We start from the raw sequence: 16,923 nt of genomic DNA, 5'->3' as shown, positions 1-16,923 counted from the left end.
AACAGGATCAGCTTATCTACATATTTGCTGTCTCCTCTCAAACAGATCTGCAAGGTGTGAATTGCCTCTGAAAAAGCTCTACTGCCTCTTCCTCCTCATACTGACCACGGGTAACCAGTGTGCAGAGGAAAAGGTTAGTGGTGAAGTGAGATCACTGAACTCTACAGAAGGCTGGCTGCAAGGAGAACATCAGGATCAAACAGGCACAGAGCCAAACTCAGCTCACCAGTAGTTTGAGGTACAGAAGTAGTAACTGCCAGCCATCACTGCTCACAAGATGCCAGCACAGATCACTCCACCTCGTGCCTTCAGCTCAGGGACACCTCTTCTCCCACTCCTGCCAGGTTCAGGCCAGCAGGGCCATGTCAACTACAGTGGGGCCAGAAAAATCCCTGCTGTCCTCTACAGGCCTATTGTGGCCTCCTGGTACTCTGCAGAACAGGCACTCAGCAGTGAATCTGGCCTCAGCCACAGTGGGAGAAGGTGTCACTAAAAAAGGTGACAATAATCAAATAGGCTGCAAAGAGGATCCCTGCTGCTGGAGTCTCTGGGCAGAGCCTGGGAGCACACTTGAGTCCCCACGTCCCTGGGAAGGCAGAGCAGTGCTGGGCTCTCATCACCCCACAGCCCTGAGTGATGAGGAGTCACTCAGAAAAGATTCTGCAAAGGGAGTGGACAAGAACACCCTCCCAGTGCCACTTGCCAGCTCTCCCCACAGCCACTGCTTGTCCTGCTAACCCAGAAAGAAGAAATTTATTCCAGCTGAAGTTGACTGACTCAGTCCACATCACTGCAAACACCCATTTTCTGGCTCTGCTATTGCCTTCAGAAAGAGATACACGGAAGAAAAACAGAAGCCACTATTTTCCCAGTGTCCTTTCTAAGGGATCTGTGACACTGCCTGGGTAAACCTGAGCTGAGTGGGGCCACTTCCAACTGCAAACCCCACCACGTGCAAACAGAGGGGACCTCACAGGCTTATCTGAGAGCCCACCAGCGTTGAGATGCTCCTCCCCAGCTGCACAGGGGGCCAAGGCACGTGCTCAGCAAAGCACTGTCAGTGCTGGGTACTCACAGTACTCGATGCCCAGGACGATGTCTCGGAAGTAGAGCCGAGCCTGCTCCTCACTGAAGGGCTGCTCACTGGGGACCTCCATGACAGGCCTGTTGGGAAGAGGAGGGAGAGCAACTCAGTACTTTGCAGAATGGCAGCATCACCCCTTGCAGGAGGAGTATGTTCTCCATCACCATGTCCCAGCATTGAGGGCCCGGCTCCCAAGAGGTTCTGGGTGCTGTGACACAGGATGGAGGTGTGCCCATCCCTTCTGGAAGTGGTGACACCCTGATTAGTGAGCTTGGCTAGCAGTCATGGGTGGCTTTGCATAGTCCCTGAGCCAGCATGACTCACAGAGCCCTCATCATCATCAGGATTAACAGCTGATGTTTGCACAAAATAAGGCAAACACTATTCACTGAGAGTCCTAAAGGGAAAAGAACAAAATTGGATCTGGCCATTGGTTTCCTGCTAAAGCTGCTCCTGGCTGTGAGCTCCAGCATCACCAGGAGGTCCCAGGCAGCAGTGGGGACAGTGCCAGTGCCCATGGTGTGCACTGGCTGTCATATGCTGGGGCTCAGTCCTGAAGCAACATCAGCATGCAGCTGGTCTACACCAAGCAGGATCTAGACAGGAACCACTGGCTCAAAGGTTAAGTGGGAATATTTTCAGTGCATTGTGCTAAACTGCTTTGAAAACCTATTTAGCTGTTCAGGGTTCAGCCACCACCAGAACTCAGCCATTTGGCCCTGAACAGCCAAGGTTACCTGGTCAGCTTCTCCTCTCCTTTCCTTTGTGTGCCGCCACTGCTGAGGGATGCACAGGCTCCTCTAAAAGCCCCTCTTCTGCCTGTGCCTGCTGAAAGCTGAGGGCAAAGAGGCTGTAAGAGCTAGTCAGAACCTTCTGTTCCCCCAGAGGATGAATGGCAGGAGCTGAGGACTTCACTGCACTGGGGGTTAATCCTGCTTGTGCTCAGCAGATTGGCCTTGCATTTGGATGTACGCCCACTCACTCGAGCTGGATTTAAGTGAGTGCTCCTGAGACACTGTCCTGGCAAGCCAAACCCTGGCAGGGAACAGCCTATTACCAAAAATCAGGCTCTTCAGCTCTTCCCCTCAGCACCCCACAGCAAATCCTTCCTGCAGCACTTTTCTCCCTCGCTGCCCATTTGATTGATGACCTTCATCTCCCATTTGCGTTCTCCTGCCACTGCCTTCCCTCCCTGTTCAAACACATTTTCCTGTTGCTGAAACCAGGGAGAAACCATTTGAGTGCAGGCCTGGCAGAGCCACTAATGGAGTCTAATTGCCTTCTGCTGGAGGCAGCCAGGCTGCTCTCGGCCGAGCCACACGTTCCCTGGACACAGTTGTTTACAGGAGCTCCCTCTCCTACAGGATGGGCATCACCAGGGAGACTGGGGAGCCTCTCACCAGCAACCCACCAGAGCTGGCAGCCTGCAACCTCAATCATGGGGACAGAGAGAAAAACAAGCCCTTTGGGAATCTCCCTCATCCTGGGCACAGCTCTCCCGACCTCGCTGTGACTCTGTAGAGCTGCAGAATCCATGCAGGTGTAGCAAAAAGCAGTGAGGAGCCTCCCACCACTTTATCACTTCTCCTGCTATGGAAAAATGTGTCAACAAAACAGCCTCCCACGACAGGTTAGTGCTGGGGGCAAAATAAGGTAGTGGAAGGCAAGTAAATCTTGATGCAACCACACACCCCTTGTGCCAGAGGAAGCCACGATGTGGCTGGTACCCCAGCAGAGTATTCCTATTAAAACCTTTTCTTCCAGGCACCTTATGGGGAATTGGCATCAAACTTGTTTTCTGAATCAGAGCCTGACATCAGGACATGTCCTCCCAGCCCATTACTATTCACCACATCACTGCAGGCTGCAGCAGTGCAAAGGTAACTACAGCTGAGTTTTGCTTCCCCTGTGCCTACAGACAGAGGTTTGCCCCACTGGATGCATCAAACCTCCATTTCACCTGGGAAGCTAATGATGAACATCAAAAATTTCAACAAAAAGGATCCCAGGAGGGCTACTTACCCTTTCCTCATGAGGTCAAACACTGCAAGAAAAGGAAATAAACTATGAATGAAGGAGAAGAGCAGACTGGGCTTATTCGTTATTCATCACCTATAAGAACACATCAATTCCTATACCTACAAAATCAATTTACCTCCACTCATTTCTCTTCCCTTACCCATGACAAGGACACCAGAGGATGCAAAATGAAAACATTCATCTCTTCAGCACAGACAAATCTCCCTCTTCCTGCCAGCTCTGCACAGGGAGACAGTGGGGCTAATTTATCAACCCCGCTGCTGCTGCTGCTCCCGCTGTCAGCCCTCACTGATTTGAGCCCCGTGCCATTCAGTACCTTCAGGGAGGATGTTTGGTGTGATATTTCTGCTAAATTGCTGATACTGAACGAGATGCTGTAAGAACACGTTGCTCTGTTTCTGCTGTGTCAATCAGCAGCACAGCTACAGGTCTGTCAGAGGCAAACACTCCCTGGCAGGAGCAACTGGAGAGGATTTGTTGGTGTGAGCTGAGGTTTGCAGAGCACATCAGTTTGTGTGCCTGTTTAGGGGGTTAGTGGCAATGTGGTTTTGTGATCCTGCTCTGACCTGTTGTGCAAACAGGAGAAGGACCTGCCTTTATTCTAGAGTAGGAGAGCTCTTTCCTCGTGAATTACTAAGGGATTTCTTGCATCTCCCAAGAAATCCCAGCAGATCCCCTCCCCAGAGCACCAGGCAGCCCTGTGGTGGGGTGTTAGGTTCTCTGAAGGTACAAACACAACAGGGCAGCCTGCACTGGCTCATCCTGCCCCCCAGGCTGAAGAAGCTGCAGGTTGTGGCAGCATCTCATTATTCAACCATCCTGTTTGCAGGCTGCTCAGTGCCTACAGACACCCTCCATCCCAGATTCCTTCCCCATGCCCACACAGCTGAGCACTCACAGGAGTATTTGAAGCCAGCAATCATTAGCAAAGAACAAACACCACTTCCTCTAGATCTGCTTTGTAGTGGGAGGGCATTTTTGGAAGGAGAAAGGTGCAGTTATCATCATCTGGGTCAGCAGCAGGAGGGAGGAAGCCTCTTGCAGGAGGCTCAGTCCTGAGCAGTGCTGAGCACCCACAGCTTCCCCTTCTGCTGAGGGACTGCAGAGGCAGGAGCTTGATTTGCCTGAACCACTCACAGGATCCAAGGCAGAGGAAAGGGGTGATGGAACATGGACAACAGGTACATGGCCACTGCTCATCCCCCAGCACAACCTCCTGAGGACCCCCAAGAGATTCCCCACCTGTCCTGCTGCTACTGCTGCCATTGCTGGGACTGATCTCCTGCTCCTCAGGGAGAGCTTGGCTTGAGTTTGGGGTACTGACCCTGAGCCCTGGTATGTGCCACTTGCATCACTAGGTCTAAGCCCAGATGGTTCTGTTAGTATATGAGACTCACATACCCATGTACAAGTTGTCCTCTGCAGGATCATCAAGGACCTGTGATTGATAACAGAAAAATAAGGGGGAAGGAGAAAAAGAAAAACAGCAGGAAAAATAAGAGATATTTAATGGAGTAACGTTTTACTGCTCCCTGTACACTGTGCACTGCAGAGCACTGAGAACAGCTTAGACTAATATTTAGAGAGTCCTGCAGAGAGAGAGGCATTGAAGGACACAGATTTTCCTGTCTCCAGAAAAATCTGGGCTTCTGCCTGGAGAAACAGCCTACCAATAAAGGCACTGCTTGTCCTAACCTGACCTCAGTCAATAATGAAAAAGGCACCAAAGCCTTGCACTTGTGCACCTTCCCAGGCTTGTCTGCACACAAGTTTCAGTGATCAAGGCTCACTGCTATTTCTACCAGCAGAGAGAGCTGCCTTCTCTTGGGCACCAGCCCACAGCCCTGGGTAAGTGTATCAGTTTGTCCTACATAACTGGTAGGATCCTGCTTGGAATCACCAGCCTGAATTTCTGAGCAACTATTTTAAACCAATTTTGGCTGCAGTAGGGGCAGTTGAAGAAAGATCCTCTTGTTGCAATACAAACCAGACTTGTTTCAGCGTAGCTTAGGGTGGAGGAGCTGCTCACCTCTATCAGCTTAACAATGTTGATGTGGTCCAGCTTCTTTAGGATGGCTATTTCCTGATAGACTCTGTCCAGTGGTGCCATGGGCTTGGGCTGCTCTCCAGAGGATGCTTTCGACCCTCTGGGAGGAGGCCGACCTGCAAGAGTGACAACAGAGTGAAGAACTCTTCCCAGGATGGGCAGCCACTGGCCCCTCTGCAGCTACCTCCAGCTGTTCTGGAAGATCTCATCCACTTGTTCTCATCCTGGAACTGAGTCTCCCACCTGGAACTGAGATTTCCAAGCCTCATTCAGACCAGCTCCTCCCAGCCTGGTACTATCCCAGAGGGTAGAAGAGCCTCTGGAAGAAGGGGGACTACCCTGCCTAATTTCCAGCACTTAATTAGGCTTCATAGATGGTGAACATGGGAAGAGTCACCACTTCAAAGAGACTCACAAAAATCAGAGCCAGGACTCTAATTACTGAGTGCATTGAATCTCCCTGGGGTTGTACCTGCCCCTTCACTACACAAGCGGCGTTTTAACCAGCCCCAAACCACATGGGCAGCTTTCAGATGAGGCCAAGTTCTGCAGTCCTTGCAGACAATACTTCTACAGAGAGATTTTCCTGGCTGAGAGCAACAGGGAGACCTCTAAATGTGAGATACCCACGTGGAAATCCGTACTGCTTCAAGAGCTTCTTTTTGGAGAGGACTTTCATAGCCTGAAGGAAGAAGAAAAAGCAGTGTTAAAACTGAACAGGAGCCAAAGTGCACATTGCTGAGACCTGGAAGTGTGCTGGGCATCAGGGGCTGGCTCAGGTCTGCTCCTCAACTTAGAGAAAATGTGTCCTGGTTAGCAGTGGTCACAACAGACAGACGCTGACCCAGGCTTTCCTAAAAGCACTGCTAACCATTTTTTCATTCATTTTTTCCCCATAAAAAATTAGGTGGTTTTGATTTATTTTCAACTGGGCAAAGAAAAAGGAACCCAGTTTCTGCAGTTGGGGCAGGAGCTTGAGGGAAGAGGGGGGTTCCTCATGCTGCAAGTCAGAGCCACTTCAAGTCTGCTCCACCTTATGTTTTGCTTTGCCAGAGGGTCTAGGAAGCAAAAGAGCTGGAGTGTCACAGCCATAAAGCTAACACCCTTGGAATCTCCATCACAGACCTGGAATAGGGCCAGGACACAGTCTGCCTGGGGAGGCCCTTTGCGTTCCCAGTGGGTATTTTTTGCCCCATACACCCCTTCCAGAGTGATACAGAGCAGCTGCAGCACCATGCCCAAGTTCATGAACGAGACACTTGGTGGGCATCCATCCCTGCACCCTCAGACACAGTGAGGACAGCCCTGGGCAGGGGTCTGGCGAAGGCACAGGGAGGGAAACAGGATTTTGCCAAAGGCTTCCCTCCCTTTCTCAAACCCCATCACATGCTGGCACTGCTGAGGCAGCTGAGGCGTGGGAGGGGGTCAGGGTAATCTTTTCCGCCCTCCAGTTGGCATTAGCACGGTGGCAAAAGGCAATCAGAATTTAATAAACAGTGCCTGTGCCTCCATCTGCTCTGTGCGTTAATAACCTTTTTGGAGGGCCACTCAAACAGCCCCGAGTGGCCCAGCAGATAAATATTTCATGAGAAAGCAGCTCATGGAACAATTTGCTTAGGAAAGCAGCCTACGCTTACAGAAGCTGGGATGGCCACTCACTCCTTCCCCTAGAAGGAGCAGTTACTCCTACTAATTAAGCCTCCAAATCTGTAATTCACACTGGAGTGATCCTAGCAAAATACAATTAACCGAGGACTCCTGCAGGACACAGTCAAATGCCAAGGAATTTTGCATTAATACCACAGAGGCAGGCTCACTGCACACTACCTGCTTTTAGCACGTACACCAGGGACAGGACGCCGAAACCATTCCAGTGAGCTCCTTCCCAAGCTGTTTTTCCTGGCAGCGATGCCATCACATGCCCTGGGGTCCCCACCTCCCATCAGTGCTCCTGCTGCAGCCAGGTTCATGGGAGGATTGTTATTTTTGGTACTGATCCAGTGAAATCCTCTGGATTTGCAGCCGTGTAATTGAGAAGAGACATTGTGTAGTTCTCGATCCTGCCTGACAGCTCCAAGCCAACTGTTGGGAACGACGGTGTTGAGAGACAGACTCAGAAGTGCTTATCTTTCACTTAGCACAGCACTGTGTCCAGCACAGAGACAAATGATTCATGGTCTGCTGAGAGAGGATCCAAGATGTGCTCAACCACCTCCAAATACGGCCAGAACCAAGCCTGGAGGCCTTCCTACACTCCCCACTTTTATCTCTCCATAATGAAAATTTATGAGAAAAATCAAAGGAATGGATACATCCATTTCTCTTTCAACTATTGCCAACCCAGGAGGAGAAGGCTCTCCTTGCTCCAATTCCATCTTGAGTCCTCCCTGCCTTCTGGCAAGGAGCTTTAGGAAGAAGAAAAAAATAGAAGATGCGATTTGCTGCTGAAAGCTCCCAAGTGCATCAGTGCTTGGGGGACTCAGCCTGAGGAACTGAACCACTGCCACCAGCTATGCCCATATCAGGTTGGTCCTTCCCAGGACAGGCTCTGGAAGAGGCTGGAGGGAGCAGGAAGGTACAGAGAGGAGCAATAGCAAAGACAAAAATTGCTCTCAGGGGCAGAAATGGAGGGAACAAGAGCTACTGCTGTGACCCGAACTCCTTGAAGGATGGTATGAGGGGAGATGGGGGGTTACTGTATTGTAGGTGAGATGACTGTAAACTACCACTACTGCTGGAGAAGAAGCACCAGGACATGCTTACACCAGTTTCAAAGCACCAGTACCTACTACTGCACAAGCAGGGCTGGATCAGAACCTGTCCCACTGCACTTACAAACTCAAAGAGGGGACAAAAAGCAAAGTTCCTCATGCAACAGGCCAGAGCCACTTAATTACCACAAGAGCAGAGAGGAGAGCATGGGGCTGTGAAGCCTCACTCTAATTCCAGGGAGCTGGCAGGACCAGGCTTCCTCCTGAACTGTGGCTGTGTGTAACAGGAACAACTCAGGGATGCTCCAGCAAACATCTCCTTCGGGCTCACACGCACGACAGAGCCAAAGACATTTGTACTCACAGGCAGAGCTAATTACCCAGATAATGCCTTTCTGATAAAGAACCAGCTCAGAGCCAAGCTGAGGGATTTTCCCTTTGCACAGACAAGCATTGCTTCAGCCTCCTCAGGAAAAGAGGGAGCCTGGAGATTTCCTCCATACATGCCCTTGCAAACATCTTCCTTCCGACTATTCACGCGTGGCCATGGGGCTTGACATTTCCCTTTGAGAGGCAGCAGGGACTGTGTACTTTTCTTTTATATATATTTATTATCTTAAAGTTTACTGCTCTCCTCCTATCAACCTGACAGCTGGAAACCACAGGGAAGCTGCCTGAGGGAAAGGAGATCCCAGGTTTATGGAGAGAAGGGATGCCTGGCATTCAGTAGCTTTCACAACAGTGAGACCACAAGCTGCCGGTGATGACAACCAGAAAATGGCCATTAGTTTTGGGAGGGAAGGGTGACAACATGATTGAGCCAAGAGAACTTACCACCTGTCCTTTGTGGTCCTCTCACAACATGTCAGGATGTCATTTTATTTGTTAACAGAGAGACCTGCACTGCAAGGGCAGAAGCCCTGGGCACAGTCCCTGCCTGCAGCTCCCAGGGGAGTGGGATGCCACTCAAAGGTTGCTATTACCACCTAAATCCTCTGCTAGTGCATGAAGGCATGCTGGGAATGCTGAACAGAACAGAGAGCATTCCCAGCCCTTCCTCACCTGTCCCTCCTCACAATGACATCCCTCAGATAAAGTGGCTGAGAGGGAAGCTCTGCTGGGAGAGAGGAGTGTTATGAACTGCAACCAGACAGGCTTAGCTGCCATGGCCCTAAAATCCTGCTCCTGCATTTGTCACCTTTCGCCCCAACAGCAGCAGAATTCCATCAGCAGGCTGTGCCCCATCCATGCTGTGCCACCACAGCAGGGACAGCCTTCTGGAGTGGCCATGCTTGTCTGCCTCCAGCTGTCTCCCTGCTCTTACTGCAGGTGGGCCAGCCCCTCACAACCCCAGAGCTGAACAACACGGGGTGTTGGACAAGCCAGAGATCCTTTTCCTGATCCTCACCACTCCGGAGCACAGCTGGCAGTGGTTCAGCAGCTGTTAGGTGAGGAGGAGGACGGGAAACACAGGAGCTGTGCCTTCCCTTCCCAACCTGGATGGTAACCAAAGTGGATTCTCCAGGGGCTATAAAGTTCAAGGCTTGCTGCTGGCCACCTTCTCCTCAGCAGCACTTTGTTCAGCCATTGCTTTCATAAACTTGGAAGGAATTTCTCCCCATCACTGGGACTTGGTAGAAAACAGTCCTCTATGCATAGGTACAAACAGAGACACAGAGCACAATCACACAAATCTTGTTTCTTAGGAAACCAGATTTAAAAAGGATAAAAAAAAAAAAGAAACCTACTGACAACCTACAATGCTATTGCCTTATTGCAGCAGTAGCATAACAAATGTCCATCATAACCACTTCTCCTTGCAAGCTGATTTAGAGATTGAAAATTGGAGGGAGACATGACCGGAGGCATCACAGAATCAAATTCCATCAGCACAATGACTCCAAACTAGATCTCTGCCCGGACACATCTGCCTTTGCTTTTTATTTGCTGCTTTTTCCCAGAGCTCAGCCTTTCCTTTTTTTCCCCTTGTCACCGTCAAAGCATCTCCTGCAGACTGAGACACTGAAACCTTTCCAGTGTGAAGGGTTCCTTGGCAGAGCCCCACCAACGCTGCTGGAACAGCTGCATGTGCCCCAAGAGCAGCAGGGTCCTCTGCTCTGGGAGCCAGCACAGCATTCCAGGGGGGCCTCCTCCTTGGAGGTCACGTACTTGGTGCTGAAAGTTCCATTTCCTCGGTCTGACACATTCCCTGCATCCGCTGATTTGAGCCAGCACACTTTTACAGCCCTCCCTGGCACTGGGGTTGTTCACAGCAACGAAGGGTAAAGCTCTTAGAAGCACTCTCTCATCTTTAATGGAAGGTAAAAAACCCACAAAGTAAACATGACCCATCTACATTTTTCCCAAATGTAGTGATTGGATATTTTCTTGAGAGTTTTTCCTAATTCTAGGCCAGATCCAAAACTCACTAAAGCAGCAACAATCTTTCCTTTTGCTTCAAAAGGAGCCAGATTCAGTCCCTGGTACCTATAAACTTTGCCTTTTTGAAGAGAGCTACCAAAGGGTCCCACACCTTAGCAAGAATCAGGAGCCACACTCTGAATTATACTCCAAAATAAAGTTTTTTCTGCTTTCTTTACCATTTTGCTCCTTTTTATTGCAGCACACCAGCTTAAAGACAATAAATCAGGCAGCAAGACCCTGACCTCATGCTAAACCACTGCAAACATAAATCAGTTACAGAATCATCATATCATAGAATGGTTTGGGACCTTAAAGGAACCTTAAAGACCATGTAGTTCCAACCCCCTGCCATGGACAGGGACACCTTCCACTAGACCAGGGTGCTCCAAGCCCTGTCCAACCTGGCCTTGCTCACTAAAGACCAACCAAGGGCAGATTTCCTCCACTGGTGCTTTTCACCACCGAGACAAAACAAAAACGTTCCAAAGCTAAATTTTGGGGGGAAAAAACCCGCACAGAAAAGGTCCTCTCCAACTATTAGAATCACAATTGCTTCTGCTAACTGCTGGTACCAGGCAGGTCCATTAGGTATCCCCTGGGGGGGTCGGGGTGCACTGCTGTGGAGCAGCTCTGGATGGGAAGGATAAGCAGAGCAGGATGGAAATTGTCTGACTCTGGGAGAGCACGAGGGTCAGGCACATGGGGCAGCGTGGGGAGCTCAGCAGCCATTAGCCAGTTATGCAACTGGCACTATTTCTCTGAAGCTTTGAAAAGTCTGCCAGCTCCTGAGCTGGTTTAATGTCTCGGGGAAAGCGGAGGTGTCTCCATCACAGCTCACACTCCCAGAAAACACAAGCACGGGCACCTGGGAGGATCAGGGGGGCTGGGCTGTCTGCATGTGGCTGCAGCTGGGAAAGGGGGAAAGGTCCCACTGCCTCAGATGAAAGGGTAGCAAGTACATGAGATACAGACTTCAGCCTTTTGGCAGCAGTGCAGCCCCTCTCCCACATGCTGACACCCACTGCAATCAAACACGGGCAGACACCTCTCCATCTGCTGTAGAATTCCACACAGCTCCCAGGATCACCTTCACAGCCAGCTGGGATCTGGTTCAGACCCTGCCTCAAGCCCCCAAAAGGAAGATTAGGGCAAACCACAGAGCACATCCCTGCAGTGCTGGCAGGAGGGGGGTCTGCAATACCCTGCCCTGCTTTGGGCAGCGAGACTGAAACACGGACCAGGCACAGGAGCCCCTCCAGGGCTGCAGTACCTTTAAAGTGTTTGCTTAGATTAGAAACAGAGATTAAGTGGGGATTAACTAACACACACCCTGGCCATAGGCTTTCACTTTTGGCTTGGATTTGACCAGCTAAATCTACGTCCACAGCGTTAATGCACATCCAAAATACGGACAGGAGCACAGCAGGCAATGCTGTCCCAACCCCAGCTCTCCCCTGCTGAGCTGTGCCAGCTGCCCTGCCCGCCCTGGGCAGCCCACAGGGCCAGCAACAGGATTCCCAGATCAAAAGGGCAGTGCCAAAATGTAAGGATTAAAATTTTAGAAGCAAAAATATCTTCAGCTGGAAATAAATGTGATTTATTGATGCAATGCATTCCCACCCTGTGCTGCTGGTCCTGGCACTGCCTGTGCTGGTGGGACAGATGGATCAGGGAAACCATGGCTGGCACCATCACTCTCTGCAGAACAAATCATCCTGCTGCAGGGCAGGGGAAGGAGCACTTGGAGAGACAGGGAGCCATTGGAAACACCAACTGCTCTGGTGCAGTGGTGAGTCAGCTTGGAAAGGACAGGAGATGGAAAGAATTGTGGTTCCTTTGCTTGGCCAGCTCCAGGGCACCTTGTCCAGATTTTTGTCTCAACAATTCCATCCCTCATTTCAAGACATTCCTCCTGCAATTTCATGCCTGCTGGGAGCACAGAAGGGCTAAGGAATACCCACAGGCATAAAATTCCACCTGACCTCTTTGACCTGGGATGTCACTTGTAAATCCAAGAGTTAGGGAGGAAAACCCGCTGGGGAGTGGTGGGGAATGAGGACACTTTACAACCCACAGCATATTCTTATTCCTCTTTGTACCAAAGCCAGCAGGGACAGGGAACAGCACATGAGTCTGCCTGGGTGCTCTGATGGGCCACATTGGAATATTCACCCACATGAGGCCACTCCACTGTGGGAGCGACAGCAGGACCCTCTCACCAAACACAGAGTGGAGCAGCAGCTGTGTTGGGGGCAGCAGGGCTCAGGTTCAACAGCACTGCAACCACCCAGCTCTGCTCAGCCAATTCCTGCCCTTGGATCCATCAGAAACTGCTGGAAGCTCTTTCCAGAAGCCTCCAGGCACAGCCCCACACGGCAAGGCACTTTTCCTTCCTTCCAGCTCCTGCTCTGAGCCTGAACAAAATGAGCCCCTGGGCAAGCCCAGGGACATGAGCACATCTGCAGGCAGATTTTGCAGGAATCCCAGCTGGGATGGCTGGGATTCACCTGCCTCTGGAAGGGGAGGGACAGAGCAGGAGCCCCTGGTGTAAGCAGCCGTTCTGAATCTGAAACTCTCCAACTCTGCCCTTCAGCTCAGCAAGGGAGTCAAAAGCCAAGGTTTGCCTTCTGCCTTCCACCCTACACCTCATGCCCTGACAGTGAGGCCCCATTCAGTGCCCCCCAGGCAGTCCCCAAGGGGGTAAGACCTCCCCCCCAAGGGGGCCTTGCCCAGCCAGGCCACGCTGTTCAGCATCTTTCTGATAAACGCCCCCGTTTCCTTACAAAACACGCCTGCTCGTTCCAGGCCAACCCTCCTGTGCACAGCAGGTGCTGAATACCACCACCCACACGCCTCTAATTTCAGGTGACCTGCTTCATAGCTAGAAAATGTCAAGACAAATCAGCAACACGCTCCTGCCTCCGAGATCCCTCCAGTTACATAAGGCAGCCCACCCGATCCGAGCCGCTCCCGCCCGGCACCGCGCGCACAGAGCAGGTCCGTGCCCAGCAGGACGTTCGACTCCTTGCGTGCCACACAAACCAGAAGTGCACGTGCTAAAAGCAGCAGGGTAGAGGGGACCCAGCTCTCAGGGGGGTGAAGGGGAGTGAGGAGCAGCAGCAGCAACGAGGAGCAGAGGAGGGACGCGCTTACGTAATACTTGTCGTCGTTCTCGTTGTAGGCCAGTTTCACAACGCCGTAGGAACCCTAAAAATAAACACCAATTGCACAGTCAGTTCAGCAGCTTCACCTTGGCTTCTTGCTGCTCGAGGCTGGTAGAGCACAGCTTCACACAGGGTAAAAAACAACTCTGAGGCCCCAGGCCACCCTGACCCCTGAGCAAAGTCTGCAGGTGACGTGATCCCACAGCGAGGTTGTACATTTTGGCAGCTCTGCTGGGCATTGGAGGATTACATCCTTTTAGCCCATCACCTCCTGCCCTGAGCCAAAGCCACTGTGTCTGTCTGAACTCAAACGTGGGTGGGGAGCATAATTTTCAAGTAGATATTTTTTGGTGCAAGTTTGGAAATTCTGCATGAATACCTTTCCTGTACTTCTGCACAAAACCACCTTCAGCACAAAACCTCTCCATCTCTTGACAGCAGATGGACTTCAGTGATGACCAGCTGCCTGCCTTCCACCAACTATATGTTGCCCAGGCAGATGCAGACCTGGACTGCTGCTGCATCCCCAGCTCCAGTGATAGCCTGAAGCCAAACTCCATCCAAATCACTGTTTTTTCGCAGTTCTGTGTCAACACTAAACATTTTATGCAAGTGAGACATGACACCATGGCTAGCTACCATCCCTGACAGATGCCTGTTGAATAAATGAGTGGGTTGAACACCAGAGCCTTCAATACATTTCTCTTAACTTCACTAGAAGCTGGAATAAGGTCCTGGTCTCAGAGGAGACCAGCAAGCCATCTGGCTGATCCGGGAGCACACACAGCAGGGCCAGCAGACCCTCTACCAACCTCACTGTGATCCACAGGGAAGGAGGCAGGTGCAAATCCACCTGAGAGAAGGTCTCACACTCTCCTTCATACTTAAGCCAATGACAAAGGCCCTAAGTGGGTCTGAAGCTGAGTTTGGGATGGCATCTGCTGTACCAGCAGCAGTGGTATCTCCAGCCTTACTCCCTGCCTGCCAGCACAGCCCACGGCACAGATGGAGAGGGTGCCTCCTCCCACTGCCTCTCATCTTGGAGAGAGGAGTTTGGGCTAATGAAACTCTTGGTGAAGGTCTCTGCAGCTCAGGGTGCAGTCCCTTCTGACTGCAATGTTCCAACTGCAAAGGCAGGTACAGCTTCCAGGCAGCACCACCACTCCTGGACCCATCTGCAACGGTGGCAGACGTCCAAATGTGCAGGTGTCTGAGCTGCTCACCAGCCCAGACCTCTAAATAACTTTGGAGCAATCTCTTTTGCATCATTCTGCAGCTTTTAAACATGGACTAGTATTAAAGGAGCATTTCATATGACGTACAAACTTTACCTAGTCCTGATGGGGACCAAACACCTGCCCTGATCTTATTTTTGTTGGGGTTTTATTTTAACTTTACTTGTCGTGTTGTATTAATGCATCAAAGGCTCTTAGTGTTACATTTGGCAAGCAAACACCCTGGAAGGGAGCCAGCTTAACCACCTTCCGAGGGAGGAAAAATAAATTTAGATTTCAGAGGAAGTAGCTCCACTTTGACCTTGAATAAAACTTGCTCAAACTAATAAGGAAATAAAACAAACAAACCCCCCCCAAACAAACACAAGTTGCACAGATTCTTGGCCAGTGAGGTCCCTTGGGCTGGCACAGCCTTTCCACCTGTGTATGCACACACAGGTTGCCTGTGCCCAACACAACTCCAGTACTTACCTTGCCTATTTCGCTCTGCAGCTTGTACTGGTTTAATTGCACACAGTCCTGCAGATCAAAAGGAGAACATAATTAGAGTATTGGTAAAGGAAATGACTGACTGTGAATCAGGTTCAAGTAGAGGCAGAGTGCTAAATAATGAAAGACTTAATCTTACTTCAACTGGTGTATGTTACACTATAAGCATTACTTTTTCTTTTTTTTTTTTTTTTGACAGTCCAGGACAAAATAATTATGGTCTGAATTCTGATTCTGGTTGTGCTGGTGTAAAACCACCCCAATTCTGCAGCATTGGCTCCAGGTTCAGCCCAGGGAGCCTGACAGCAGCCCCATTCCTGGTTACATTGACCCTCTCTCCTGGACTGTGTCAGTACCAAGCAGGAAAACCCCCATGCCCAGCTCCCCAGGGCTCTCCCAGCCTGGCAGCTCCCAGCACACACCCCAACCCCAGCGTCACAGCATGAGCCTGTGCCCTTCCCAACATCAGCCTGGCAGAGACAGGGACCTTCTGGGGCTGTGGATGTGGGTGTGGCTGCACCCAAAGGAACCCTCAACTGGATGGTGAACTCTTTTCAAGGAGAGCACGTGGAGCCAAGTTCCTCTGCTACAGAACACAAACAACAGTGGATTCTCTGCAGCTGAGGGAATATTTGCTGTAATAAATCACCCCTGAGCATGTCTGATCGCTGCTGGTAAGGTATCCAGCACTGACACCCCAAGGGGTGGGAGGTGCAGACCCCCAGCAAGCTGTGACAAGGGTGTAATGACGGGGTGCACCACAATGTAAAAGCAGTGCCAGATGCCTTCAGTCCATTTTTAAGAACAGGGGTGTAGAACAGTCCCTGCTCCATGCAGCATTCCCACTGACAGCAACACCCCTCTGCCTCTGGGGATGCAGCATGGATGTAGTAGATGATAATTTTGATTTTTCCCCATCACCAACCAGAAAACACTCCTAACACAAGTGGTCATCACAGTGAAGAATTAAGAAATGGGGAACTGATGACTTTTTAAGCCTGCAAGCAGTGGCTTGTCAGGAAGACAAGGAATGATTAAATCTTCACCTTGTCGCCAGTGAAGGAAGTTTTTTCCACCTCTCTGACAGGGAAGAAGAGCCAAATGTGAGTAATGGGGCCACAGGAGTGTATTAACTCTGCTGCTAGAAAGCACACATCTTTCCAAAGGTAAAAACCAATCCATCAGAACGAGGAGCAACCAGAGGAGAAAGCACGACCCAGCAAATGCCAAGATGTAAGGCACAAGGCCACTGAAAGGCCCCCCCTCCCCAAAGGAGGGGGCAGCATGCAGGAACCCGGGGTACAGGCATGTGGAGGACAAATTCCCTCACAAACACTGTCAGCAGATTCACTTCCCAGCTCGAGGCCGTGCTTCCCATCGCGGGGATTTGCACAAATTAAGCAGGAGCAGTTTCCTGTTATGTCTCCTGCCCTGGTTTTCCCTGTGCTCAGCTTTGTATCCCTCCCCCCTGTCCTGTGAAAACTGCAGTGCTGCAGATGGGGAAACACTCACTGGAGAGGCTGGGACAGGCAGGAAAAGTGACCACTCCTCCAAGGAAGCCTCCAACCACCTCACATCTCCTGCTCCTCAAACCAGTAAGCTTGCAATGACCAGGTCCTGTTATCAGGCCTCCTCCCCTGAGCAGGGATTCCTTGCAGGAGTAAATACAGCCTTCTACACATAGCCACAGAGTTTTTGGTCTGCACTCTGTTTCAAGCCATGGTGGCAT

The 16,923-nt window shown here is 50.9% G+C and overlaps 1 protein-coding gene across 3 annotated transcripts in view; it reads right to left on the bottom strand.

Annotated features, from left to right (window-relative positions):
- CAMKK1 (calcium/calmodulin dependent protein kinase kinase 1) overlaps window positions 1–16,923 on the bottom strand; it is a 93,151-nt gene that overhangs the window by 31,502 nt on the left and 44,726 nt on the right. For all 3 annotated transcript variants that reach the window (XM_064677755.1, XM_064677758.1, XM_064677757.1), the window contains exons 3-9: window positions 15,177–15,224; window positions 13,460–13,513; window positions 5,802–5,853; window positions 5,154–5,287; window positions 4,526–4,562; window positions 3,107–3,128; window positions 1,076–1,164 (exon numbers count right to left, since the gene is read on the bottom strand). In XM_064677755.1, the coding sequence (XP_064533825.1) occupies window positions 1,076–1,164; window positions 3,107–3,128; window positions 4,526–4,562; window positions 5,154–5,287; window positions 5,802–5,853; window positions 13,460–13,513; window positions 15,177–15,224 (436 nt within the window). The remainder of the gene's footprint in view (window positions 1–1,075; window positions 1,165–3,106; window positions 3,129–4,525; window positions 4,563–5,153; window positions 5,288–5,801; window positions 5,854–13,459; window positions 13,514–15,176; window positions 15,225–16,923) is intronic.

The sequence above is a fragment of the Pseudopipra pipra genome, chromosome 21 (genome assembly GCF_036250125.1).
Source record: "Pseudopipra pipra isolate bDixPip1 chromosome 21, bDixPip1.hap1, whole genome shotgun sequence".
Lineage (NCBI taxonomy): Eukaryota > Metazoa > Chordata > Aves > Passeriformes > Pipridae > Pseudopipra > Pseudopipra pipra.
The sequence above is the reverse complement of the archived record's forward strand: the minus strand, read 5'-3'. Positions and strand labels throughout refer to the sequence as shown.